The 26,084-nt window shown below is 49.1% G+C and overlaps 9 protein-coding genes across 9 annotated transcripts; 4 read left to right on the forward strand and 5 right to left on the reverse strand.

Annotated features, from left to right (window-relative positions):
- The first annotated feature begins 186 nt into the window (after positions 1-186).
- Positions 187-1,053, forward strand: F4813DRAFT_208608 (ClpS-like protein). The gene is made up of 2 exons (XM_049239631.1): positions 187-527; positions 587-1,053. The coding sequence occupies exons 1-2, from the start codon at positions 309-311 to the stop codon at positions 908-910; spliced, it is 543 nt and encodes a 180-aa protein (XP_049096399.1). The 5' UTR covers positions 187-308; the 3' UTR covers positions 911-1,053.
- F4813DRAFT_208603 (2-dehydropantoate 2-reductase) lies at positions 1,054-2,455 on the reverse strand. The gene has a single exon (XM_049239630.1). The coding sequence runs from the start codon at positions 2,226-2,228 to the stop codon at positions 1,197-1,199; it is 1,032 nt and encodes a 343-aa protein (XP_049096400.1). The 5' UTR covers positions 2,229-2,455; the 3' UTR covers positions 1,054-1,196.
- A 329-nt stretch (positions 2,456-2,784) lies between these two features.
- Positions 2,785-4,077, reverse strand: F4813DRAFT_208611 (CTD kinase subunit gamma CTK3-domain-containing protein). Its single transcript, XM_049239632.1, has 3 exons — positions 3,811-4,077; positions 3,414-3,590; positions 2,785-3,347 (listed from the first exon to the last, which is right to left on the reverse strand). Exons 1-3 carry the CDS (start codon positions 3,967-3,969, stop codon positions 2,919-2,921), a joined length of 765 nt encoding a protein of 254 aa, XP_049096401.1. The 5' UTR covers positions 3,970-4,077; the 3' UTR covers positions 2,785-2,918.
- Positions 4,078-4,844: 767 nt separating this feature from the next.
- F4813DRAFT_208645 (pyrroline-5-carboxylate reductase) lies at positions 4,845-6,148 on the forward strand. Its single transcript, XM_049239634.1, has 2 exons — positions 4,845-5,012; positions 5,067-6,148. The coding sequence occupies exons 1-2, from the start codon at positions 4,949-4,951 to the stop codon at positions 5,969-5,971; spliced, it is 969 nt and encodes a 322-aa protein (XP_049096402.1). The 5' UTR covers positions 4,845-4,948; the 3' UTR covers positions 5,972-6,148.
- On the reverse strand, positions 6,148-8,043 carry F4813DRAFT_208639 (acyl-CoA N-acyltransferase). The gene is made up of 3 exons (XM_049239633.1): positions 7,946-8,043; positions 7,617-7,892; positions 6,148-7,550 (listed from the first exon to the last, which is right to left on the reverse strand). Exons 1-3 carry the CDS (start codon positions 7,956-7,958, stop codon positions 6,325-6,327), a joined length of 1,515 nt encoding a protein of 504 aa, XP_049096403.1. The 5' UTR covers positions 7,959-8,043; the 3' UTR covers positions 6,148-6,324.
- A 487-nt stretch (positions 8,044-8,530) lies between these two features.
- On the forward strand, positions 8,531-10,683 carry F4813DRAFT_370784 (Zinc/iron permease). Its single transcript, XM_049244564.1, has 4 exons — positions 8,531-8,841; positions 8,910-8,926; positions 8,985-9,965; positions 10,017-10,683. The coding sequence occupies exons 1-4, from the start codon at positions 8,803-8,805 to the stop codon at positions 10,195-10,197; spliced, it is 1,218 nt and encodes a 405-aa protein (XP_049096404.1). The 5' UTR covers positions 8,531-8,802; the 3' UTR covers positions 10,198-10,683.
- A 3,059-nt stretch (positions 10,684-13,742) lies between these two features.
- F4813DRAFT_382669 (WD40 repeat-like protein) lies at positions 13,743-15,811 on the forward strand (the record flags this gene model as incomplete). Its single annotated transcript, XM_049245839.1, has 4 exons — positions 13,743-14,719; positions 14,770-15,132; positions 15,187-15,532; positions 15,584-15,811. 4 exons carry the CDS (start codon positions 13,743-13,745, stop codon positions 15,809-15,811), a joined length of 1,914 nt encoding a protein of 637 aa, XP_049096405.1.
- A 122-nt stretch (positions 15,812-15,933) lies between these two features.
- Positions 15,934-18,053, reverse strand: F4813DRAFT_208691 (uncharacterized protein). Its single transcript, XM_049239635.1, has one exon. It carries the CDS (start codon positions 17,768-17,770, stop codon positions 16,640-16,642), a length of 1,131 nt encoding a protein of 376 aa, XP_049096406.1. The 5' UTR covers positions 17,771-18,053; the 3' UTR covers positions 15,934-16,639.
- Positions 18,054-20,885: 2,832 nt separating this feature from the next.
- On the reverse strand, positions 20,886-24,238 carry F4813DRAFT_382670 (Pleckstrin homology domain-containing protein; the record flags this gene model as incomplete). Its single annotated transcript, XM_049245840.1, has 5 exons — positions 20,886-22,119; positions 22,173-22,884; positions 22,943-23,184; positions 23,236-23,929; positions 23,983-24,238. The coding sequence occupies 5 exons, from the start codon at positions 24,236-24,238 to the stop codon at positions 20,886-20,888; spliced, it is 3,138 nt and encodes a 1,045-aa protein (XP_049096407.1).
- Positions 24,239-26,084: the final 1,846 nt, after the last annotated feature.

A 26,084-nucleotide genomic window follows, 5' to 3' on the forward strand; every position in this document is an offset into this window, starting at 1 on the left:
TGGGATTTCATCTCTGCACGCCGCGAATAAAGTCAATTGAGATAAGACTTATCGTAACTTTTTCTGCCGTTGTCCAAAAATTTAGAAATTTAGGCGGTGAATAACTCGGAACGGAGCTGTTTGGCACCGCCACTAGTAGCGGGGGACCCGCCAAAAACTGGCAGGGTCCGGCAAAGCTTCGCCAAATCGAAATCAATCGTGCATTAAAAACTTCGAAGAGCGAAGAGCATCACGAAGCGTTCCGCTAAGTCAAAGGAGTCCACCCCCCCAGTCAATTCGCAGTTTGGTCAACGAGGAAGTCGCCAAAGATGTCGACACCGTGCAGGTATGCAGCTCGAAGCTGCGCGCGGTCAATTCGCTCTAGCAACTCTTTCCGGGTATCGGCTTCATTCGTTCAGAGCACTCCGTCGATACAGCGGCGGCACGAGTCTACCGCAGCGGCTACGAACCCGAAGATTTCCGGTATCGTTGACCAGATCAGCCAATTGACCCTCCTCGAGACCGCCGACCTTGTCACCAGCCTAAAGGTTAGCCCTACTTCGTTAATATAGGCTTTCTGGTTCTATTTGCTGATATACCATATAAGTCCCGACTTAACATCCCCGATCTACCAGTTGGTGGCTTCGCTGCTGCCCCCGCCGCTGCCCCCGCCGCTGCAGAAGAGGCGGACGAACCCGCGCCAGCTGCTCAGGAGAAGACCCTATTCAACATTAAGCTGCAAGCATTCGACACTGCCGCGAAGGCAAAGGTTATCAAGGAGGTCAAGGGCTTATTAGGGCTGAGCTTAGTCGACAGCAAGAAGTTCGTGGAGAGCGCGCCCAAGATGATGAAGGAATCGGTACCAAAGGAGGAGGCCGAGAAGATCGTGGCTACGATGAAGGAGCTAGGAGCTACCGTTACTATGGAATGATTCATCTAAACTCGGAAGGCAACACGAACGATGCCGTATATACATGTAACCTAAACCTGTATAACAATAGTTACAAAAAGCCCTGGAAAGTCAACTTTTCGGATGGTAACAAAAAAAACGCCAATCTTAGGGGTTTATTGTTTTTTTTTTTTGTCTATTGATGATAGATTCTAAATATCTATCTGGGAGTATGTCTAGAATGTGCTAGTATTCTCTCTAAAGGGTATTACAAACCTCCTGAGATAAAGACATGAAGAGCAACATATCCCTCACTATCTCCTATCCTCTAAGACTGCAGCTTCTTTCGAGAAAAACTCCCGCTTAGCCCATTAGCCAGGAGATAAATCGTTCTCAACATCGGCACAGCCAGCCCCTTCTTTCTCGCAAGTCTCACCACATTGCCCACAATAGCATCAACCTCCATACTCTTGCTCTCAAACGCATCTCCTAGCATGGACGGTTGTACTCCAGGCAGGTCGCGTACAACAGCGCGTCCAATCTGGAAATCCACCACCTCTTCATCCACATCGCTGTACCCGTAAGCCTGTGCTACAGACGCGATCTCCAACATGACGTCTTTTACAAAGCGCACGCCGTCACCCCACTTGTCTTCTGCGCCCAAGTCTAAACTCAAGCTCACTTCGACGAACTCCCGGTCCCTCAGCCGAGTGAGCGCGCATATGGGATTCCAAGAACCATTGACGAGCAGCTTGCCCCAGCGCTTGTGCTGTACATCGTCGTGTAACTTAGCCGTGGCGCCTCCTTTCCCAAGGAGCTCTACGAACTCCCGCGCTGCTTCCTTGTGTTTCGTCGGAGCAGCAGCCGGATACGTGCCCACGTGCAGCGTCTCGACTTCCTTGTGGTGCACAACGCCAGGCGAGACCTGGGTAGCCGGGAAGTATGCCACGGTGCTCAACAGCGGGTTATCCGGGTAGAGTTGCGCATACTCGTCCTCGATCCCAATACCATTCTGCAACAGCACAATAGCCGTCCTGCCCTTCGCGATCGCGGGGCCAATCAGTTCCTCTATCGAAGGGTCAGTAGGCACGACCTTGGTAGCGACAACCACAAAGTCGAAGAATGGTTGCGCGTCCAAAGCCAACTGCTGCACGGCTTCGGCAACGGACCTCGCGATGCGGGGTTGGAAATGGAGGTTATCGCCCCACAGGTTCGAGTGGATCGTGAAGCCGTTCCGGGAAGCGAACTCGTAGTTAGATCGGCATATCGCGGTGACGTTGTCCTGTCCAACCGCGTTTGATAAGGCCCAGGCATAGCAAGTCCCGAGACTGCCGGTGCCGAATATCAATACTTTCGGCATAGCTTAGGTTTGCGTATGAGCAACGTGAATAGTCACTTTTAGGTAGTTAACAAAGTTGAAAAATCATAGAAGCTGCTTTACAAACAAGCTACAGCTAGTAGTTGTCTCCCCTCGCTTAAATAAGACACATATATGCACTTACCCCCAGTTATATCCCCCAACTCTTAATGAGTATAAGCCGAAACTAATTATCGTCAACTTACAATTCTATAACGCGGCCACTGCACAATATTACGCTCGGCTCACCTGTAATTATAGAGTCAGATAAGAATAAGAAGTAACATTTCGTGTAATTTGAATTAGTCCGGAATCAACGTGAATTTTGGTATCATCAAATGCAGGCCGCCTCCGATCAGCCAGATATGCCATAAGGAACACCATTTTGATCGCCATGCTTCCCGGCCATGTACAGTACAAAATCATCGCAACATGCTTCGACCCTTTCAAATGGAATACGGGGCAAATGCCACCACTCAACTTCCAGATCCTCTCAAAATTGGAGATTAAAAGCAACCAAAAACGCCATTTTTATGCCGATTTTCCTTTCTTATGAACGCCACGCGATGCATTATTAGTTGACAGCGCCAGGAAGCGGTTGTTTAGATGTTCCATGCAACGACGCTTCTTTCGAGACTGTCGGCGTCTTATTGTTGCCCTCTGGGATTTGCTAAGTCGGCTGGGCGACGCGTCCTAGTGCGATGAAGACCCATTGGTGGTAGCATCTCTTTGTCGGAGATGGTGACATTTGCTCATCTCAGCTTCCCGCTGAAACTCCTCCCACTCTTCGCGGCCTAGGATATGATCATCTTCTCCAAGATCGCTCGTTTCTTCGAGAAGCTTCATTGCCTCCTCCTCTATGGTTCCGGGAACCGCCCACATGCTCTCGCGCATACGCTTGTGTCGCTCACGATCCTCTTCGATGCGCTGCTCAATCTGGCGCTTGTCGAGACGGTGAGAACTAGCAGCACCGTTGCCATTACGCGAACGAGAAGCGTCGTCGCCATTGGCGGGTGAAGAGAAGCCAAGGTCAATGGAGGTATCGCGCTCTTTAAGACAGCCTTCAATCTCGAGCACGGTCTGTTCGAGCAGGATAGACTTGTTCATTAAGCTTTGAAGCACCTAGGTATTACTGTTGTGAGCATTCTATATTATGGCTTTCAACTCCACTCAAACACTGAAACTTACCCGTCGGACAACTTTGACATTGGCAGCACCAGATCCATCTTCCGGACAGACTGCATCGACAACTCGAATGATATCTCTCTGCATCATTCGGACATACTGGTTCTGGCGATCCTTTGATGCCATCTCCAGCAGGTGGTCCAAAAAGTACATGATGTTTGCACGTGTATTCATACTAGTCTATATTACAGAGTTAGCCGCTTCTTCAATATAGATTTGCTCGCTCATAAAGCTCTAACGCGGCTTCCGACAAGAAGGACTTATGAAGGCAGTATTACAAGACTCGATGAGATCAAATCAAGGTGAAAGCTCATTGGAATGAGAATAGAGCAGATAATAAACCAGACTGAGATGATATAGACATCTATAAAAGTAAGTAAAAATGCTAGATGAGGCTCACCTTCTCAAGCTGCTCGAGGATACAGGAGTGCAGGTCCTCCTCCATATCCTTGTACTTCATTGCATACTGGGCAGCTTTCTGGGCAGCGGTAGTGCTTGCATTCAAGTGTTGAAGCTGGCCGCTAAAGCGCATCCGAACTTCGAAAGGATCCGCCGCCATTGTGACATGGCCCAGAATCGGAAAATTTACGGAAGGTTGTTGGATGGAGGAAGATGAAATTGAGAGGCAAGGCTGACGAGCCGCAACATTGAAATTGGAAAGAGAAGCTCCATTCGTTATCGATCCCTGGATTGCGGTTGGCTCTTGCCCCAATGGTAAAACAAAGTTACGCTAGTGTAGTACCAAGCCTAAAGGGATTAGCTTGTACCTGGCGCTAAGCGAAATCAGGAAGCATAGTGAAAGGTTGGTAATATCCACTCTATCCTTATCGTCCCCGCCATTCTTGACTTATTAAGATATGTATTCATCTAGTTATGTAGTAAAGCAGCTTGAACTTTGAGAATAAACAACGAAAAGCCAACTGGTACTTGGAAGTTGGTTATAAAAAAACTACCTAACCTACCTTTAGGTTCTTATTCACAACAAAATATTAATATATTAACAGGTATACATATGTATGTAACGAATATACTAAAATGCTAAGCTATCAGTCACCTTAACAGCTAGCAAGAATAAATTCACATAAGCAAAAACGCTAACTACCTAGGTACCTAACCAATTAGACCCCTTAAAATCACAGCTGAACCAGGGCTGAAAAACCCCCCAGTGGACAGCAGCGGGTAGAACAGGTTTGTCGGTGCTACTTCGGTAAAGGCAACCGGGGAACGAGAATAACCATCATCTTGTCGAAGCGGTTCTTCTTCTTCGTACATAGGGGGCTTACTTTTTCTGCCAGGGCAATGTGACAAGTGTCCTATGATGATGCAGTGAAACTTGAATTGTTTCTTTGGTTGGACTCTGTGATTTTATTTTATATTATCTTATTTGCCTATGTTCCTGAAGGAAGTTCTGTATCCGCACTGGTCTTAAACCTGCGCCTACGCCGGTTGTTGCTTTTGTTTGCTGTTTTTGGAGAAACCTCAAAAACCTCAAAAAAATAAGTTGCAATAGACACCCAATTAATCGGCTTCTCAACACCATGTTGGCCCTCACCCACCACGAGCATAATGCGCCGGAGTTGACCTTGGCGGTTCTTGGCTGCGGTATGTCTTGAATTAGTATTCCGCTGTTTAAATTGACAAATTAACGTGTCTCAGGAACCATGGGAATCGCCATTCTCTCCGGCATCCTGTCTTCCCTGCAGGAGATGTCAGGGCCTCGCCCCCTGCAGACGCCCTCTGGGAGATCGACCCCCGCCGACGAGATCCCTGCCCGACTCCCCTCCCGCTTCATCGCGTGCGTGCGCCGGCCCGAGTCCGCCAAGAAGGTCAAGCAAGCTCTGTGGGAACACAGCTCTTCGGTCAAGGTGGTACAGAAGGAGAATGTCGCGTCCGTTATGAAGAGCGAGGTCATCATCCTTGCTTGCAAGCCTTATATGGTTGAGGACTTGCTTAACGAGCCCGGCCTGTCGAAGGCGCTCCATGGCAAACTCCTCATCAGCATATGCGCAGGTGTGACGGTTCCCCAGATCGAAAAGATACTCCACGGTGCTGTGCCCGAGAAGGACCCTGAAGTTGATGGGCGCTGCCGGATTGTGAGGGCGCTGCCCAACACGGCTAGCATGGTCAGGCAAGGCATGACAGTAGTTGCGAATAGCGAGCCGCCCCTATCAGCTCATACCTCGAGCCTCGTGACATGGATCTTCAAGCGCATTGGCGACGTCATCTATCTTCCCGCCAAGAACATGGATGCGTCCACAGCACTTGCCGGGTCCGGACCAGCATTCTTCTCCCTCGTACTTGAGGCTGCCGTTGACGGGGCAGTTTCCCTAGGCGTACCTCGAGCTGAGGCCCAGAGGATGGCTGCCCAGTCCATGAAAGGCGCTGCTGCCTTGGTCCTTAATGGAGACCACCCAGCTCTGCTCCGGGACAGGATTAGCACGCCAGGCGGCTGCACTATCGAGGGTCTCTTAGTACTTGAGGAGGGACGAGTACGGGGCACTATGGCCAAGGCCGTGAAACAAGCTGCAATTGTTGCCAGCCAGCTAGGCAAGGGCACTTAGAGAAGGTATGAATTGGCACAAGGGAAAGTTTTGATGTGTGCATATGGATGGCGTTCAAGGCGTTTTAAGTAGACTAGAACGTCAAACGAGATAGTTCATGCAACGGCTTACTATTTCCTTTATCCTCTCCCCCCTTTACTTATCTTACAAGTAACTGCTACGTACCCATGGGTGGAGAGTGTGATCGAGATATTATAATCAGATGTTGACCAGTCCAGTCCCCGCCAAGGTAGGGAATACAAAAATGCCCCTAGAATATACACATAACGTACCTAGGTATCATGAGACCCCCCGAAACTCCTTACTATATTAGCACCATGAACCAACCTCCTTATTACCAAAATACTAGAATTTTATTGCTCTTGTTCTTCCTCTGCTTCCTCGACACGTGCCTTCTTGCTGGGAAGGTTTTCTGTACTGGGGCCGCCGGTGAGCCTCCTTTTACCATTAGTAGCCACAGGCTCGCTAGCGACAACGGGCGGCGTCGACTCAAGTCGGGCTAGAATCCTAGCATATTCCCATTCCACATTGTCCACAGTTTCGTTCAACTTGATGATTCGCTCTGTGATCTCGAATTCGCCCAAGATAGAGACGTTGCGGCGATATAGACGTTGTTTGAGAAGTAAGCGCCACAGCGTGTAGGCATGTTTGTCGGTTTTCGACGGGGACGGTTTTTCAGTTTCGTCATCTGCTTGAGGTCGGACGGAATCGGGCAACTTCGACATGAGATGCATTTCGACGAGACGCCAAAATTGGCGGGGTGCAATTTTGGTCTTAATTCGAAGATTCTCCAGCTTTACAATGTCAACAATCCCACCAATCGATGAGGTTTCGTGAATAGAAGGGGTTATTTGCGTGTTGTTGCGCAATATACCACCCTTCGCGGGAACTGGTACGTCGGTGTTAACTGTTAAATTGGCAAATTCGGGCACGTTCTTGCGTAGATATTTCATATCACATAAATCTCGGAGTAGATCAAAATCCTCGTTAGGGTCCTCTACCGTCACCTCCTTCGTCGCAGCAGCATTCATCGCTATCTCAAACATGGTGTTGTAAAGGAAAGCGCCAATCCCTTTCCCCTGGAAAGGGGGGAGGATCAAGAACTGCGAAATTCTCATGCGATGAACGAAGTCCGCAGCAGGAAAGTCACCCTTGAGAAGCTCCCACGAGTCATCCGTTTTCTCGTTGCTCGGCGAAGACGGCGGCGTGGGTTGTTGGAACATCCAGAAGTTGTAGGTTGTTGCGTAACCCTGGAACGTATACTGAGGATTACCCTCGGCTTCAGGGCTAGGTGTCTTCTTATAAACGAAGAAGACGGTCCATCTAGCCAGAGAATATTCCGGCTCGTCATTTCCCTCTTCATCTACACCTACATAGGATCCACCTTCGATATAAAATAGAACGGTAATCTGGATGCGCTTGACTAACTGACGAATCTCGGGTTGAGATAAAGTCCCCTGCCAGATTTCGTAGATTTCGCCATTCCTCTCTAAAGTCTTGGTCAGGGTTCCAGGAGGGGTCCATGTATCGGGGAGACTTTTCACAGCCTGGTCGTATTCTTTCTTAGATTGGTATGCGACTGTAGATTGTTAGTAACCTAGGTTATCCATAGGTTATATAAAAGCCACATGTGTAGGTAGCATACCTGCAGGCAAGTATTCCTTCATAGTAAGCTTCACATCAGCAGCCTCGACGTCGCCAACCTTAATGAACTTTTTCGTTGAGGATACCGAAAGATTCGGTCGCAAGTCCCTCGCATCAAATTGCAAATCGACCTTTAAGCCCTTGTGTCCGAATATGCGCTCCTCCTCGCCAAAGACGGCGTAAGTATGTCTCGGTTTGAAAAACGCGATCTTTTCGATTCCTGATGAGGTAGGTCGCATGAGCGACATGGTGAGCGCCTCGTTGGCATCGATCGTCCCTAGGCATCAAATCAGTTTAGATCCTTTCCGCGACAATGAATAAGTTGCCTACACTCGTCCTCCATCTTGCCTTATCTAAAAGCTTACGGCGCAATACCTATCGGTAATAAGCAGCGGGTAAAATTATATGACGCCAATGAAGACTCGTGTAAGGTCCTACCGAACCGACTGCCTTGATATGTAGGTATGAAAAAGGGAGGTGTATGAAAACTTAAAAGTAGTTGAATGCCGGCACTTAACGCGCTTCCAGGAACTTGAGCGTCGCGTTAAACCGATTTGATAGAAACAGCGCGCTCGTCTTAGTGGAGCGCAAATGCGCACGGACCAATGTTACGGCTAGGTACATCCGTATGTAACAAGACAGATCTTTCGGAGGCTTTTTTCCCTTTTTTTAACTGGAAGGACCAAACAAGGCCTTGTCTAGGTAGTCTGCTAGTCTGCTAGTCTGCCAAGAATGCCAAGCAGCCCAGACATTAGCTTGGGGTCTAATCCATTCTCAGACTTAGCGTAGTACTTCATAAGGTACCACTCAAGATGGAAAAGATGGAAAATCGGCAGTGACGTGCGACGGTCCCGCCTAAAAAGCAAGTTGCAACAGGGATAATTAGATTTTAGTGGTCGCTTAATTGAACTGTAACGGCTCTGACACTTTTGAGGCTACCGTCGCAAAAAAAGATATCCAACTTCCACCTCGCTCTTCATCTTAGTCTCAAGCATCTTTTCAATTGCTATACGCAGCATTCTTCAACACCAAGGGTCGGGTTATCTACCTCATAGATAGCCTCCCTTCCTCGTCTTGAGGCATTGCCCCTGACCATACGCGGACTTAGCACCGGTCAAGATTTACACCAATGAATCGGTAACAAGCAATTATCCCTTAGGTGCTTCCTCTAAGTGAACGCAGTAACCATGGCGGGAACTGGAGTTTTCATTCTACTTGCCCTAACGGTATGTTCAAAAATACTCGTCCCAGCTGTCAGCTATGATTCAATTGCTGACTTTATTTCAAATCATAGGTGGTTATGGCACTGGCGTAAGTTGTTGTCTCCTGTTCGACACAACCCCCAAGTTCGAAAATTGACGAAAAGCAGTTCCTTTCTCGCCGGCGCACTACCACTATCCATGTCCCTTACCCAGTCACAGCTCCGACTGATTTCAAGTATCGGCATAGGTATACTAGTCGGCACGTCGCTGATAGTGATCATACCAGAAGGAGTCGAAGCAATTACCGAGGCGTCGATGCCCTCGCATTCGCAAAACAGGAGAAGCTTATATAATGCGAGACATGCTGCTGCTGCAGTTAGGTGGGAAGAGGGATCAGATCCCATTTCAGCAAACAGTATAGACTTGACCAGGATTTCCCCAAAGGAATTTAGCGACCGGAATGCGTTGAATATAGCAAGGAAAGCTAGCCCGGCCAACTTCGATCTCAGCGCCAGGGCGCCAGCGGAGGAACCAGAAGCAGTACCAGGTGGTCAAGTTAAACCTGGCACAGGGAGCCAACACGCAGAATCCGGAGCACCCACTTTCTATATTGGGCTTTCTCTAATACTGGGTTTCGTTGTTATGTTTCTGATCGATCGTCTTCCTCGCCATGCGTCAGAAAACTTCCAGCCACCCCCGCCACCGAGGCATATCAGCTTGAGCAATTTGGGTGGATCATCTCTCTCCCGCGATGAGGAAGAATCCGAAGGTTTCTTGGGTTCTCTAACACCCACGCCGAAGCAGTCGAGAAGCCTAGCGACCACTACAGGCCTAGTGATACACGCCGCGGCCGATGGCATCGCAATGGGGGCATCGGCTACCTCGCCGGATACGAAGCTAGGATTTATTGTATTCATTGCCATTATGGTGCATAAAGCGCCTGCGGCGTTTGGTCTCACCTCGATCCTTCTGAAACAGGGTCTCTCGAAACGTGCGGCTCGAGGTCACCTAATTGTGTTTAGCTTAGCCTCTCCATTTGGAGCTTGGGCAACCTTCATCCTTGTTAGTTTCCTGGGTGGAGGTGGTGAGGGTAGGTTAAACCAATGGTGGACGGGAATGCTGTTGCTATTCTCGGCGGGAACCTTCCTGTGAGTCCAGATACGATCGTATTGTCTTTTACGCCTAACTAATGTTTCTAGCTACGTCGCAATGCATGCCATGCAAGAAGGCGATTCACCTTCCGGTCACGATGGTTCGATCGCCAACGGTTATGCGGATGGCGGCCAACGAAAGCATACCCACCCGCAGATGCGGGAAACGCTTGCAACGGTAATTGGCATGTTCTTGCCTCTTCTCACACAGTTCGGCCACCACCATTGAAGCGGCTAAACGGGTTATCATTTCTTTTAAAATCCGCCTTTCTACCAAGCTATAGAGGGAGTTGGAATCTTGAAAAATGAATGCCCAGCATGTTCAAGTTAAAACCAACGACGTAGATCGCCCCTGTCTTACCTACGTATGTGGACAGGAAACGTGTACTACAAGTTTAAAAATGGTGTTTGATTTTGATCAGGTCTTAAAAGAGTTGCAGAGTCCGACGAGCTGGTTGTACAAAATATACCCATGGACTGTAAATAGACCAATCTGTCATTATCTTTGGTTTCACACAAAGGCAGACTTTTCTCATTATTTGTCACGAGCGGCGGGTTATAGGACTGGGTGATGGGGTTGTATAATATAATAATTGCTTGCTTGCATACCTAGGTACGCAGTGACTACTATGTAGAACTTCGAAGCTTCCCGGTGCTATTTTAATTCGTATTTCACGGAGAAATCTAGCGAAGCGTCATGAATATTATATGAATGATATCAAGTCTCGGCCCTAAACTACCTAATATACTGAGGTAATGCATAGGTTGGGTATACCGAAATAACCTACATGGCGCCGATAATCTACCTTGTTACGTGGCGTCTCAATAGTAATATTTGCAATATTTGCAGTAAATGCGCCAAATACTAGCTTTGGTCAATATTACTCTGCTTAACCCATCCCTTACATATATTATATCGTATCACTTTCGCCTTGCAGATGTAAATGTCTCACCAGAGCTGCTTACTTCAATATGGTTTCTCGTAAGAAATTTAGTTGAGCCAAGCAAACGCCACCTAAGTATCGGGAAAAGACTAACAAGCATAAGGATATATTAGCCATCATCTGGCTTGAGTCTTGGCAGAAGCCAACATCACTAGGTGCTATACGAATTTAGGTAGGCCAAAAACGAATCTCCTTTTGACGAGCGTACTAAATAAAATGGCTTCGTTGGTCGTCCAGTGAGAAAAGCTTCTCGTTGACATCGTTGCACTTGTACTTATTACCATCATGCTTCCGACTCAGCGCTTGCTGCTTTGTTACCCCAACTCAGCATCCAGAAGCCTCTGTCCAATATAAACATCCACTCGTAGCTTAACGCCGATGTCATCTTGCAGGCATGACAGTACCTAGATATTATACCATCTTCGCTGCTAACTAGTCAGGGCGAGTAGTAGTCTCTTGATATAGTATATCAACATTGCGCCTATAAAAACACTAGTTGCTAGGTCGCCACGGTACGGACGGCAATGCGCTGGCAAACTCTGATAAGCTGGGCAAATTGATGAAGATAGCAATGCCGTGCGTATTCGGTCGAACACACGGAACACATTTTGACTCGTCCTGGCTCTCCAAGTAGAAGCTCTAGATAAAAGCACGGGTAGGCGAAAACGTAGAAGTGAGTGAACAACGGCCCGCATCCTGCCCGCAATGCTGTAACATCGAATGGCACGAAGCGTATGCACATGCAGCTACGAGCTTGTGGTACTCGCATCATCCGTCCGTCAACTACATAGTATGTACGCTCATGGATTTTCCCCAAGCGCAGAAGCGCCGCGGCACCGAAGTGGGAACTGCGGAAACAGCCTTCCCAAAAGTAGACAAGGACGGCGGCGAATAAGAATTCGGGTATGGCGCAAAGTATATTTACAGATTTTATCGCCGGAACGGATATGGTGTACTGTATTCGAGGTACAAGGTATGTAGGTACATTAGGTATGTATGTAGGTACCTATGCGTTGCGATCATTAGGACAAGGATTTGCATTAGCCTGGTGGTTGTAACCGCCGGTAGACCTCAAAGGGCATTTCAATATATACCTAACCTAGGTACCTATGAATGCGATTGTCTAGAGGATGTGCATAGCTGGAGGGTAGCAATTGTTCGCTACCTATGGAACTTTGGCGAGCCAGGAATACAGTAATTTGAGATTGAGACGAATTGATGTTCCTCACTGCCCTTTACAGAAATACATGCAGATTCTAAGTCAAGGGCACCGACTAATGTAAATTTAGGACTAGGAGATCGATAGACCCTAGCGAGACGAAACGTTTTAGATTCCCGGCGTTGCTAAATAAGAAGCTAAATAAGAACTTAGATGCACTACGTGCGAGTACTGTGCAGAGACGGACCCCTCATTATTACTAATTGTACTTATGTCCATCCAGTACCTACCTAGGTAGGTATGCTGTGTAAATTGTGTACTAGATACCCGCGATAATGTACCGCGATATGTACACTACCTACCTACATATATTGTATTGTACATTACACATTATACAAATGCGCAAACGTTTGAACTTTAAATCGTGTCTGTACAACTGTACAACGCACAACTACCTATTCTAAAGAGTATAGTCGCTATTACCAACCAATAAGGGCTTGATTATAGAGATTGTAAAGATTATAGAGATTACGTCGCTTATAGATTTGGATTATCGAGAGACAAAGAAAAAGAAGAAGAAAAAGACATACACCGTCGGCAGTCTCGCCTATCTTATATGCGAACCCGAGTTTATATATTAAGCATACATGCATCATGACCCTTAAAGGTCAGGTACTATGCAGAGTACATATCTGCAGCCTTTAATACAGTATTTATACTGTAGCGCTAGTGTAGCACCTCCCCCGGCGGGAGAAACTTTATGGACTTACCATGGGGAGGCACGTTCCTGCTCATCTCTGCTTAGGATCCGCTTCCCTAACCCCCATTCCACTCTGGAGAATCACATCTTACCATCCTCAACTGACTACAACTCACTGCCTTTAATTACACCATCATCATTCCTCTTACAATTTCGCACGATACCAACGATACGCTTGTAAGGGGCTTGAGAATTCGATATCCACCCGCCCCCCTTCCGTCTATGTACTTTGTAGACTAATCTCTCTCTCCCTCTTCCGCTCCTCGAAAAATCTCCGTTTTTTGCCTTCCGCCGACAGCCTTTCAAAGACGACATATATGCTGCCAATGCGTTGCTAAACCCTCTTCGCGCTTCCTTTTCTCGTCGCTATACCGTCCTTCCCCCATCGTAGCCTCCTTCGCCCATCCGGACAGTGTTAGTTTGTCTTTACCCTTGTAGGCCTGGTTTAGATACTACCGTAGGTCGTTTGACCTACCAATTGTGTGTCTTGGGACGCGGCTTGTCTCATTGACCCCGAACGTATGCAGAACCATCCTTGTGTTGCCCCTACTCCAGCATTAGCACTTCCTGCACACAGACAATCTATATACGAGCCTCTACACGGCGCTTACTTGCCGTCGCATTTTAACTACGAAATACACACACACTCAACATATATGTTCATCCTATTAACTAAACCCGTACAGGCAAATACATTTTGCCTCAAAGGGCCCGGCAATTCACTCGTCGATCGTGGTCGGGACGGTCGAGAGATCGTCGTAGCATAGTGAATATACAAACTTGATATATAAAATAGCATATAGATGGCAGGTTACGGTAGTCTCTCAGAAAGGAGAGCCAGCGTCTCGAACCGGGCTGAAGAGTTGACTTTGGACACGACGAGTACCGGCCCCGTCATCGTAAACCAGAGGATGGATAAGATGATCCAACAACCCCGGCCTAGAGGCCCGCCTACGCCCAGCATGAGCACGCCGGCTCCGGATTTCGACCAGCAAGTTACGGGCTCTCCGCCGCCACCTCCTACGCCTGCGGCCTCGCCGGGACCCACGGATACGCAACCCGACTGGAGTAATGCCGCCGATGACGAAGACTTTTTTCTCGCTCAAATGCGCCATCACTTCAAGGCCTGTTCGGGGCCGCAAAGAACGCGGGTCCTTGCCGACTTACTAAATATGTGCACGACACAGCAGCTCAGTTTTGTACATCAATTCGTGAGCCCCTTACTGAAGAAGGACCCCTTTACCAGCCTACCCGACGAGTTGTGCTTGAGGATATTATCGTTCATAGATGATCCGCAAGTGCTGGCGCGAGCATCACAAGTATCCAGGAGGTGGAGGGATCTTTTAAGCGACGATGTAACATGGAAGAATCTCTGTGTTAAGCACGATTACGGCCGTCGCCTCTCTGAAGTTTCATATGGAGTTCCGCCATTTGCGGCAACTAGGCCTGGGATATTACCTCTGTCTGATCCCGAGTACACCCACAGCTTTCCCGGCGCTATTCCTGGCCCCTCGACGTTTCATTCTTCGACTCGTAGCTTCGACAGCTCTTCGGAGAGCTCTTCGAGCACCGGGCGCCCTAAGCTTAGGTCGTATAAGTCGCACTTCAAACAAAGATATCTTGTCGAGTCCGCCTGGAGAACTGGAGGGCGTAACACTACGCGGACCATCACCCAAGATAATAGAGTTGTGACCAGTCTCCATTTAACCCCGCAATATATCGTGGTTGCTCTTGATAATGCGAGGATCCATATCTTTGATCGGGAAGGCAATGCTCTTCGTACCCTTCAGGGTCATATTATGGGCGTTTGGGCTATGGTACCGTGGGAAGACATTCTGGTCAGTGGTGGGTGCGATCGCGACGTACGGGTCTGGGATATGACATCTGGGTATGGCCATTGCTCAAAACTTGGATGAGTTTTACTAATCACGTCGATAGGAGATGTCTATATACTTTACGCGGCCACACTTCCACAGTCCGTTGCCTTAAGATGTCGGATGCGAACACGGCTATCTCCGGCTCGCGCGATACTACCTTGAGAGTTTGGGATGTTAGGCAGGGTGTTTGTAAGAACGTCCTAGTCGGGCATCAAGCGAGCGTAAGATGTTTAGAAATAAAAGGCGATATAGTCGTCTCTGGTAGCTACGACGCGACAGCCAAGATATGGAGCATATCTGAAGGCAGGTGTCTACACACACTTTCTGGCCACTTTAGTCAGATATATGCCATCGCGTTTGATGGTCGCAGAGTTGTTACCGGAAGCCTCGATACCAGCGTGCGCGTCTGGGATGCTCGCACAGGGTATGTTTTTCACGTATACGATGAATTTAGGCATTCATACTAACTCGGATGTAGGGATGCCATCGCCGTTCTCCAAGGCCATACTTCTCTCGTTGGCCAGTTACAGCTACGAGGCAATACACTGGTCACGGGAGGCTCAGATGGTTCCGTTAGGGTTTGGTCTCTTGAAAGGATGTGCCCTATTCACCGACTAGCAGCACATGACAACAGCGTCACCAGCCTTCAATTTGACGATACGCGTGTCGTAAGCGGTGGCAGCGATGGCAGGGTCAAAGTCTGGGACGTAAAAACGGGCCACCTCGTACGGGAACTTATCACGGCCGAGTCTGTCTGGAGGGTAGTATTTGAGGACGAAAAGTGCGTGGCGGTTGCGAACAGGGGAAGTAGGGTTATGATGGAGGTAAGTTTATCCAAATTAATTTATTACAAGCGTTTCTCACAGAAAGAATAGGTCTGGTCATTTTCGCCTCCGGAAGACGCTTTCTGCGAAAGACCGCTTTCTTTGCCTCAGAAGCTCGCTGAGCCTTCACCTACCCGGCCTTTGACGGGCGATTTCCGTCGCTCCAACCTAGGTCTACCTTCGGACGATGGTTCTAGTAGAAGCGACGTGGAGATGACCGATGCTGGTCCATCCACTGCTCCTCTTGTTGGGAACACGACTTTTTTCCACGACGATTAGAACGGCATTATAGCATCGAAAGAGTTATAGACGTGCTTTTCACCCCATATCATTCGCATGATACATCTCCTTATCCGTAGCTTTTCAGCTACTTCCAGTTTTTCAGAGTTCAGTGCCGAAACAGTACTTTGACATATGCATCGTCTGGGCGTTGAAGCATGGTAGCATTAATACGTTAGCATTGGTTGCGCCATTTGGGGGGTCGCAAATGACCGAGTAGGTAGGGAAGGGAGTAAGTGGCGCAATTTGGGAGGGTGGTTAATGTTTGGTATCGGAAGATGAATTTGCGAGCACCGCATCGAAATTTTTGCTTCGGTGTTTTTTTTTTTTTTTTTTTTTTCTATACAGAGCGGGAAACGGAAGAGGACGGGCGCTCACAACGATTGCTTATCTGACTCCGTAGGAAAGGGTGTTTTCTACTTCACCAGGCTCTGGGCGGCGTACTATTAGCGGGCCTTACACGGGTGAGATCGCATGTGTATATGGTATACGTGGAGACGGGTGACGAGAGGCATTCGATATATATAAGGGGTTGACCGTAGTTAGATGTCTGGGGGCTTCGGACGATTGTACCGATCCCAAATGCGAAGACTTGCTTTTGGAGGCGAGCGAAATTGATTTATTCAAGAACCTGACGGATAGCGACTAGATGTGACTTTGGACCTCATCTTGATTGGGTATAGAGTACTAGATTTTGTTTATTTTATTCTACGATTGGGTTTATCTTTCTCCTCTGACCCTTATTTTCTATTTGGGGGGGCATTCTCGACATAGCTATGGTTGTAATACAAGCCGCGCCCCTTTCTATATAACTGCCTATGCATATCCTCAAAGAACCGCCTTATCCCCCGCGATCCCCGCCCACTCATCCGCAATCACCCCCCTCGCCCTCCTCTCCCAGGCACTCAGCCCCTTCGTCTGCTCCTCTTCCTCCAGACTCGCGCGCGTCTCCCTGGCCATCTCGCGCGCCGCCTCCTCGACCCCGCTGACGGCCGCCCGCTGGATCAGAACGCGGCGCTCGGCGTCGGGCCGCGGGAGCAGCTCCGCGTACCGGAAACATATCTCCGGGTCGTCGAGCTCGGCGGCGGCGGCGCGGAGGATGGCGCGCGCCCGCGCCGTCTGCTTCCGCTCGATCAGGAGCCGGCTTAGCGCTAGCACGGCGCGCGCGCGCCAGTGCCAGTATACTACTACTGCGGCGGCGGCGGCGGCGGCGGTGGTTCCGCCGGCCGCGGAGTAGGCCTTGCTGGCGTCCTCGAGGAGCTGGGTTGCGCGGTCGGCGGTGGCGCGCGTGGGGGCGGGGGCGGCGAGTTGGACGAGGGCGGCTAGGGTTAGGGTGTCCGGGCGGTACTCGGGGCTGCGGCTAGGGTTTGCGAGGAGGGTTGCTAGGGATTCCTTTGCGTGGGCGAACTGTGGGTTTTGCAGGTTGTTGGTCTTGTGGCCGAGGCGTGCCAGGGTTAGCGTGGAGGGGGCGTAGCCGGCTGTTGCGGCGGTGGTTAGGATGTGTAGTGCTAGAAAGCGGTGTCCGGGGGTTTGGGCGAAGAGGAGGAGCGTTATGGCGGCGTAGTGCAGGGTGAAGAGGGGGATGGACCCGTCGTGGGTGGTGGGGGATGTGGCGGTTGGGGAGAGGTTGCGTTGCTGCCAGTTTGGCTTGTTCTCGATGGCGAGGTGCACGTAGCGTTTGCATGCTTCGAGACATTGGGTCGGAGAGACTTCGCCGTCGGGGACGAAGGGCGGGATGGTGTGTTTGGTCCAGAAGGAGAGGTCGGGGATGTCGGCTTCTGCGAAGCGGATCTGGATGAATGTGTTCCGGTGTAGGGGGGCCCGGGCCTTGACGCGCGGAGCGGGTGTGGTTGATATTGACCGGACCGGGGGAGGGAGGCGGCCATGATGGAGTTTCGGGAGTTGATGGGATAGGGTGTATAGCCTCGTCAGTTGACGAAGGGGAGGTCTAGGAGACATGGCTGTGGTGGGATTATGAGATTACTTCATCGGTCCGGCTGATAATTGACCTGCTCAAGTGTGTAAAGTCTTAAGACAGACGAGGGTGTAAGTGTAAGTGTAAGTTGTAAGTTGTAAGTTGTAAGTTGTAAGTGAGGTTATCCATCAAGCGATTTACAAATTACAATATAGTATTATAAGATATGAATCCACTTATAAGACCCTGGATTATGTCATAATAGTGTAACATGAAATCAATATTTAGCTCTTAATGATATATCATATAATATCAAAACGGCACGGGTTCAAGGTGAGTGGACGATGAACAAGACGGAAAGATCCGAAAGACCGTCGATTTACCGAAGTCTATTTTAACCACCGGCCCCACATCATTCCTATCAGCCTATCAATCTATCAGCCTATCGGGGATTTGTTTATCTTATCGATCAACAAACATTAGATACAGAAAAAAGTGCGACCCGCGCAACATCCGAGACGTGAACAACCTACCAACACACAAATTGTCACCAGTGGTTTGCTCTCGGCTAGTTGATATACTATTGCTTTCCGTCAAACATGCCTCCCGTTACTCGAAGACGCGCGAAGGATGCCGAAAATGCACTTGAGAGCGAAGTAATCCCACCACCAACAGAATCATCGCGCGCGAGGCGGAAATCAACGGGGAACAACAACAACACTGAAAATAAAGGCGCTGCTTCCTCGGTACAAGAAGCAGGAGATTCCAAACAAAAGAAGCTATCTGTGCGCACACGAGAAGACGAAAGTACGGGTACAGGCCGAAAAACACACCTTGAAGTAGAAATACCTACGAGCCCAAAACCCAAGAATTCCCAAACAGACGCAGTGCCGGATTCCCAAGACAAAGAAGAGAAATCATGGGCATCGGACTCGGCATTACTCTCGAGCGTCTCGAAGCAGTTGGAAGAGGAGGCAAGCCAAAGATTAGCTTCTTCTTCTTCGCAGCCGCAGTCGCAAGAGCTGGATCAAACACCTGCCCCTAAGGCCAAGGGGAAGCATCGTGTCTTTGACGACGATAGCGATATAGAGAACTTTGTTGCGGCGGCGGCAGAAGTAGGCAAGAAGGTGGAGGTAGATAACACCAAAGACGAAGAGGAGGAGAGTGATGACGACGATGCGCCTGAAGCCGTATCTACACAGGCCGCTGCCAAGGAGGTACAAAAATCAACTCAGGCAGCTTTAGATGCCGCCGAGAAGTAAGCCCTTCCACATTCTCACTACCTTTAAACCCCTATACTGACTAAATCTCCAGACAAACCGCCAATCTAAAACGAAAGCGCCAAGAAAGAGACAACCTCTTCAAACAGCAAGCCGAGCGCCGCAAACGATCTCGCGCAGAAGTCCAGGTCCACCAACCCAGACGCCCGCGCAAAGACCCCGCCTCCAACGCCTCCGACTCCGAAGACGACGGCACCCCCGGAGTCGAAACGGCCGTGACAACCGGCCGCCGACGCGCCCAGAAACTCGCCGTCCCTACACACCTGCCCGCCGAGTTCCTCACAGACTCGAGCGAGGACGAAGACGAAGACGACGCAGATGGTGGCGGTGACGGTGACGGTGACAACGATGGCCAGGTCCTGAAGAAGCGGAAGAAATTGTCCGGCCCGCAACCTACCAAGATCACGTTCGACGACCAGCCCCAGCGGCCGCGCGATCGCGTCCTCGGGTCCACTAAGTACAGGGTCCTGGCCGAGCAGGGCGATGCGCGGCTCGCGCCGCGGGCGCGGAGGGATGCCAGGGTGTCCAAGGAGAGTTTGCTGAAGAGGGGACGGGTTGGCGTGGTGCCGGCGAAGGGGTTTTTTGTTAAGCGGTAAGGGGGTAGGAAGTAGGAAAAGGTTGTGTTTGATGAAGTTATATTAGATACCTACCTAACCTATCTACCTAATCCATCTATATCCTACTTGCGTCAACCCAATAAGTACAAGTGCAAGTACAAGTTCAAGTTCAAGTTCTATCATGGCTTAATTAGTTTATGTAGTTATATGAACTATACAGTAGTCTTATATCTTGAGTAACTAGGTCTGCCAGAACCTCTTGAGTTACCGGTTTATGACAACTAGTTGAGTCGCAAACACGGAACTATAGAGAAGGTATTTCACCTTAATACTTAACTACGGAGTCTTCCTCGTCGTTCTCGGACTGCTATGTAAGCCAAGTAGAAATAACTATGGGTAGCGGGTGACGTATGTTCGAACCTCTGAGGATATAATAAGTGTCCTAGATTAAGGAAACATTTGTTTCAATTTCTATTTTAATCTCTACAATATAGCTCACTAACCTAGTCATATGTGGATGATACATGGCTAAAACATCTATCTCATCAGATCTTATATATGATAGGCAACCTTGTATATATATGTCAATTTAACTACAACATAACTACAACGTACTCTTATCACCAATCAACCAACCAAGTACTTGATAAGTCACCGCAAATACTACCAGAATCAAATATTTCATAATAGCAAAACAATCAGAACTTGATTTCACATCCGGAATCCTCCCCGGCTAGCATTTTTTATACCAGACCGTAAAAATCGTTAATGTACAGCGCTCTGCTTTGAAAAGGCACCAATCTCCCCTCCTGCTCAAGCAATACTAAAAATAACGTCGCCAATGGTCCTCATCGGCGGTGAGTATCGAGCGACAACCAACCCTTTGCCCCCCTTCCGCCTTTCCCTTTTGACACCGACGCATTTCCAATATCGATAGCCACCGTAAAACAACAAAATGTTCCCTCCATCTAGGGACTTTCCTCCCGATATGTAATGAATCCAAACGATGCAATGTAAGCGTACATAACATAGTGCTGGTAGATAAACAGGTGCTCGCGTGGGTTGCGTAATAAGAAAACTCCGAAATGGTATCTTAGATCATCAAAAGCTTGGCTGCAAAACAAGCCAAAAGCCGAGGCGGTAGAGCAGCGACAAAAAGAAAAGCGAGGAGCGAAGCATAGCCTAAGCCAATGGCAGGCTCGAGAATAAATAAAAATATTCGTTCAAAACATGGTCCCGTAGAGGTCGTTCGTCTAAGTGGGCGTCAAAGCTCCGAGGATATATATCAGATGAAGATAGATATGAAAACGTGTGAAATGCTATCATGGTTCTTCGATAATTCCCTCGCCGCCAGCTTCTTCCCTCCACTCGCGGCTCTTATCTGTCAGCTTCTTGATACCATTGACACGACCAGCCCAAAGGCTCTCGATTGGCGTTCGGAACGTAAACGCGCGCTGGCTACTAATAACTCCGATGGCTTGCAGAACGGCCTTGCGACTGTCACGCCCAAACACGGCAGGATGGTTAATCCATTCTAGGCTGGCCTCGAGTTCGGAATCAAGCGCAGCGACGGTGCTGACGTCGATGCCGTTCGCGTTGCCCAGCGTCAAAGCATCAGTCGACCGACTCCGGTGAATTGATGGCGGGAACCCGTTGGCACCTGAATGAGCCGAGGCGGTGGGCGACGGGGTATGCTTGCGATCTGGTGTAGCCGATATTGGAGAGGCATCCGATCCGGGTTGGGGAGTAGACGGGTTTGATTTGCTGTTAGCCACCGACGGCACGGGGACAGGCGGAAGTCCGCCTTTACCTAATCCCTTCAAGATCGAACGAGTTTCGTTAAGAAGCGTCTGTGCGCGATCGTGTTGGCCCCGTGAAACCAATGTTAACGCTCGGGTGAGCATATCAGATGTGAGAAGTTCCATCCGCCGCTGGACAATGTGTGGATGAGGTGGAATCGGCGGGTTGTTTTGCCAGGACGCCTTCTTAGAATTACCCGGTGCTGGTAACATTGTAATAGCAAGTAACGACGGTCTTGGGAGATGCATCATTGTGCCATCTCTCAAAATGTCGCCCCAGACTAGATCCGCCTGGATGAGCGGCAATTCTTCTACCGAGATCGTTCTCTGGTCGTCATGCTCCACGGGCCCACCCAAAGCTTCTAAACCAGAAACAATTGTCTCCCACGGATCTTGAGGCAACTGCTCCTGGGATGTGTTATCGGGAAGAATGACCAAGTGAACCAGTATGTCCCTCTTGTCTCCGAATCTAAGATCACCTAGTGAAGCCTCCGCGTCACGACCCGTAGCACGCTTAGTGATCTGCAACGCTCCGCTAATCTTGTGAAACCTCGCCGGCGAACCTTCTGGCAGTTTCAGCTTCAGCTTCACGTTCTGGTGAGATAAAGACTGCAGCGATCCTAGGCAGCCCGCTAGACACTCGCGTAGCATCATCCAGTCCTTCACATAAGTATACGAAGCCTTCGTTCGCGTAGATAGCTCGATCATAGTATCCGGCTTGTGAGTCATACCGAGACCAAATGAATGAATTGTAATCCTAAGCATCGTTAGTATCGCTTTACTTTATTTTAGTAATGGGGTCCGTCTTACTTGGCCGCTTCCGCTCGTGAGACGACAAAGTCGACGCTGTCGACATCAGATGTTGAAGCGTCGCTGATGAGCATGATTGTCGCGATCGGGTTGTTGTACTTTCGTTGCATGAGTAAATCCATAGCGACATTTGCGCCTTCTACAACGTCCGCACGGTGGCTCTTCTGTCCTACGGGTTTGATCGAACTTAGGATATTGTTCCAACCGTGCCATGCCTTCGTGGTCATCCCTACAATAGGTACACCACCACCTCCTGAACCAAACGTAACGAGACCCATGCGATCCCTCTCACCAAGGTTATTGACCATGAACTTCAGAGCATCCCTGACTAAGTTTATCTTTACGCCCTGCATCGAAGAAGAGATAGGCACCACGACAACAACATCAATAGGTACGTGGAATGACGAAACCAGCGGGCTCCTCGCGACGCTAGTGTACTCAGTAGCGGCCGTAGTGATGGACTTGGGTCCGCCGTAAGAAGAAGCCACCGACGAGACTCGTTGAGGCCGACCTCCTCTACCCCATTCATCTTCTTCGTTTTCGGATGCCTCAGCACGTTCATACGCTGGGCTTCTGACTGGGGATCGCTCAACAGCATTGAGATCGAGAAGAGCCTGCTGCCATAGCTTCAGCTGGTTTCGGTTCTCAAAGCGCAGATGGAACTGCGGAAGTTCCGCAACAGAAAGGCTGAGAGTTAGTACGTTCTCATCGACTGTAAATTAAAAGAATTAATTAGCTGGGTCTTATAGTTTTGCAGATAGGCCACTCACTCATACCGGTTTCAGTGACTTCATTAAGATGCTTCTTGATAAGAATAGAACCCTTCAGGGTGCATCGCGTTGCTTTCCGAGGCATACCATTTTCGTCCCATTGTTGTTGTTGCGCAGGTGGGAGGTTTTTCTTTTCTTTGACGCAAATGAGCATCTCAGCAAAGAGGTAACATTCCAACTCCTGCCATGAAACTTTGTCCTTGCCAACGCGTAAAGTGCCATAAAGTCGAAGCTTTCCAAATCTACGTCAGGTTAATAATTTGTAATAAAGACGCGGGATCGCAATCACATACCTATTGAAGTCGAGGCCGTGCCAGTTATCGACCCGATTCCGTAAGTTCTCGGTCATTTCTTCGAGCACCTCGGGTGCTTCATATGGGTAGAAGCGCGGCTGCGAACTCCTTGCAGGGGACGGTGGTCTTTGCGTAAAATTATCCTCCGCGCGCTGTGGTGGCGCTGGGTTCACGATACCAAGGTCTTCCGGATCAGGCCTCCACTTGTTATCGGCAACTTCTACCGTAATGAGACACGTCAAGGTCTGTTGCTGCCTTGAACGCGTTATGGTGGGGAATTCGGATCGAACAACAACAGAAGGCGAGGGGATCGGATTGCGCGACATAGCTCTTGGGCTACCTGGTGTCGTCTCCATAGCTTGGAGATCATAGTCGTGGCGGCGCGGCGGGCCGCTTTGCGCTGTCTCGGGATAACCAGTCGACGCAGTGATACCGGTCACTTCGCTGTTACTGCGGTCATGCTTATGGTTGTTCATATAACGTTCCGAAGGTGGCGGCTCCCGACTATCTCGGACGCTACCTCGAGTGATACTTTGGCCACTGTTGCTAGGGGCTACACTTCTAACATTAGACTCGCCACTAGGCGGACGGCCACCTTGTGTTTCCCAGGGGTCTCTTTGGGGTTCTCTCTGGGCTGGTGTTGTCAACGACCTGTTATCGGCTGACACGGATCGCACCATGCTAGTTATTTTTTCTGTGAATAAGTCAGCCATAAACCCAACTTAAACTACCATATTAACAACTAACCGATATCAAGGACATTACCCCCGCGACTCGTGTCTAAATGTAAAGGCGCATTGCATGAGGGGCAATACTGCGACTCGAATTCACGTATGAACTCATAGAAACAAGCCTCGTGCGAAACATGCGAACATGAGAATTGCAGAATCCTCTCGCCGCGAAGCGTGTGTTCCAACGGCTCTTCGCAGACGGCACATTCACTTCCGACGAAAGTCCTCTCCCTCCGCGTACGACTCCTTTCTGAACTTAATGCGCCCGACATGGTGTGTTGACGTATGGTATCTCTAGATGTCGAAGAGCTTATGGAAGCGTCAGAACGATGCGATGGCGCTCGCTGTGGTTGCGACGACGGGCGAAGCGAAGCCGCAGTAATAGAATGATCTAGTAATTGTTCACACACAATCAGTCGCGATTGCGCAATGGCGAGACACAGTCTCTGTTCGACGGGCCACAAGGCGGGGAAAACCCCAAGCACAACTCCAGTCAGAAGCAAAACTTACTCTTCTCAGGATAGGACGGAACGCTCTGCGAATTGTCCCAACCTTCTTCCTTTTCCTTTCTCCGAAGAGAACGCAGAGAGCGCGACTCGGCTCCAGGCCTCAAAAGACCTAACTCGAACAAAGTCGATTTCTGACCCTCACGGAACCTATGGTCCTTAGAGCTAGTGCCACTAGAATATCCGTGTGTTTTTGACGATGATCGACTAAACATGAGCGACGTAGGGTTATACTTGGACTTTAGATGGGTAGGTTATAGGCAGGATAATTAATGACTAAAAGCAGGCTTCGATTCACAGTGGCTGCGTCCAAGTGTTGACACTATTTAGTTCAACCGACCAATGTCTCGGTGGCTGTGACGATCGTCTAGTGAGGGACTGTTTCAAGTTGGGGGTAAGCTTATGCCCGCGACGGGAGAAAAAAAAATATAAGGCTGTTGGGCGATGGCGACGGCACATGTGTGTGAAAAAGCGAGCTTCCGGAACTGAATAGGTTAACTTTGCTAAGTTGAACGTAGCTTTTAATCGACTCGAAATTGTTAATCGAATTCTATCTGTAACAGTTCGTGAATCGTAGATCGTAGTCCGTAGGGTGATGGTCGAGAATTAGTTGCTTGGATAACAAGTCCTAGTGTATAGAGTAGGAGAAATAGTCGAGGATGCTCTAAGATCTCCCTAGTGGGCGAAAAAATATGCTCTCCAATCTTGCCGGGATATGAGATACCAATAAGATATGAATTAATGGTCCAATTTTCGATAGCCGGAAACACCAATCAATCCAATCAATACGCTTGCCAGCCCTGCCTGTAAACCGGCGAAAGAGAAGTTGCTAATAGATGCAAGATATTTTTTAGGGGACCGTCGCTAGAAGGAAAGGGGAATCCTGCTGCTATTGTTCCCTTCAAATTGCTTTTCCTCCCCCTCTAACCCCAGGCTAAGTTTGAAACAAGGTAGACCCTTGACTCGCAACGTAGAACCGGTAGTCTGCTACCTAGGCAAATGTAATTTCTGGCAGCCGCCAGGCTAAAGGTGATGCCGATGACTCGCGTTCAATATTGAGTATTGACAACTCTAAAGTCAAAAAAGAACGGCGAGGCCATAACGGAGAAGGGTTCACCAGTTAAGAAAAGTATGGAAAATTGCGGTAGTGGAAAAAGGGAAAAGAGATGGGGGCCACAAGGGACCAAAGCACATACGATACATATGGTACATATGTATTAGGTGAAGTAAGTAAGATGGAAGTAGGTATGATTATGGATTATGGTCATTTTAGGTATTATCTCGTTTATTATTACAATACTACGGTACGATAATACATACTTAACGTACTACGTACTACGCTACGTACATAAGGTACTAACCGCGCTCTCAAGGTCCCCGTCAGGGAAGGGGTACCTTGCGCTTACCCTAGACGTTGGGTACCTAGGCAGGTGCTATCGAGACGGGGAAAGTGGGCTTGGAGGTGTACTCCGCATGTAGTTGACATGTACATCAGCCTACAAACCTAATCTAGGTACCACATGTAAGGTAAGGTATCGGCTGTATGTATCTTGTATTTTGTATCTAAATATCGAAGGAGCGAGTGGGACAGTAACGACATGATCCATCCATC

Source organism: Daldinia decipiens, assembly GCF_022478715.1.
Source record: "Daldinia decipiens strain CBS 113046 unplaced genomic scaffold F4813scaffold_37, whole genome shotgun sequence".
NCBI classification, from domain to species: domain Eukaryota; kingdom Fungi; phylum Ascomycota; class Sordariomycetes; order Xylariales; family Hypoxylaceae; genus Daldinia; species Daldinia decipiens.

Excerpts from the sequence above, each read along its gene's own strand:
- F4813DRAFT_208608 (XM_049239631.1), top strand. The coding sequence starts at position 309 with ATGTCGACACCGTGCAGGTATGCAGCTCGAAGCTGCGCGCGGTCAATT. Across the intron at positions 528-586 it reads ACCTTGTCACCAGCCTAAAG|TCCCGACTTAACATCCCCGA; the intron begins GTTAGCCCTACT and ends ATACCATATAAG.
- F4813DRAFT_208603 (XM_049239630.1), bottom strand. The coding sequence starts at position 2,228 with ATGCCGAAAGTATTGATATTCGGCACCGGCAGTCTCGGGACTTGCTAT.
- F4813DRAFT_208611 (XM_049239632.1), bottom strand. The coding sequence starts at position 3,969 with ATGGCGGCGGATCCTTTCGAAGTTCGGATGCGCTTTAGCGGCCAGCTT. Across the intron at positions 3,591-3,810 it reads TCCTCGAGCAGCTTGAGAAG|ACTAGTATGAATACACGTGC; the intron begins GTGAGCCTCATC and ends TCTGTAATATAG. Across the intron at positions 3,348-3,413 it reads ATGTCAAAGTTGTCCGACGG|GTGCTTCAAAGCTTAATGAA; the intron begins GTAAGTTTCAGT and ends AGTAATACCTAG.
- F4813DRAFT_208645 (XM_049239634.1), top strand. The coding sequence starts at position 4,949 with ATGTTGGCCCTCACCCACCACGAGCATAATGCGCCGGAGTTGACCTTG. Across the intron at positions 5,013-5,066 it reads CTTGGCGGTTCTTGGCTGCG|GAACCATGGGAATCGCCATT; the intron begins GTATGTCTTGAA and ends AACGTGTCTCAG.
- F4813DRAFT_208639 (XM_049239633.1), bottom strand. Across the intron at positions 7,551-7,616 it reads GAAGGAATACTTGCCTGCAG|TCGCATACCAATCTAAGAAA; the intron begins GTATGCTACCTA and ends AACAATCTACAG.
- F4813DRAFT_370784 (XM_049244564.1), top strand. The coding sequence starts at position 8,803 with ATGGCGGGAACTGGAGTTTTCATTCTACTTGCCCTAACG. Across the intron at positions 9,966-10,016 it reads TTCTCGGCGGGAACCTTCCT|CTACGTCGCAATGCATGCCA; the intron begins GTGAGTCCAGAT and ends TAATGTTTCTAG.
- F4813DRAFT_208691 (XM_049239635.1), bottom strand. The coding sequence starts at position 17,770 with ATGTCTCCTAGACCTCCCCTTCGTCAACTGACGAGGCTATACACCCTA.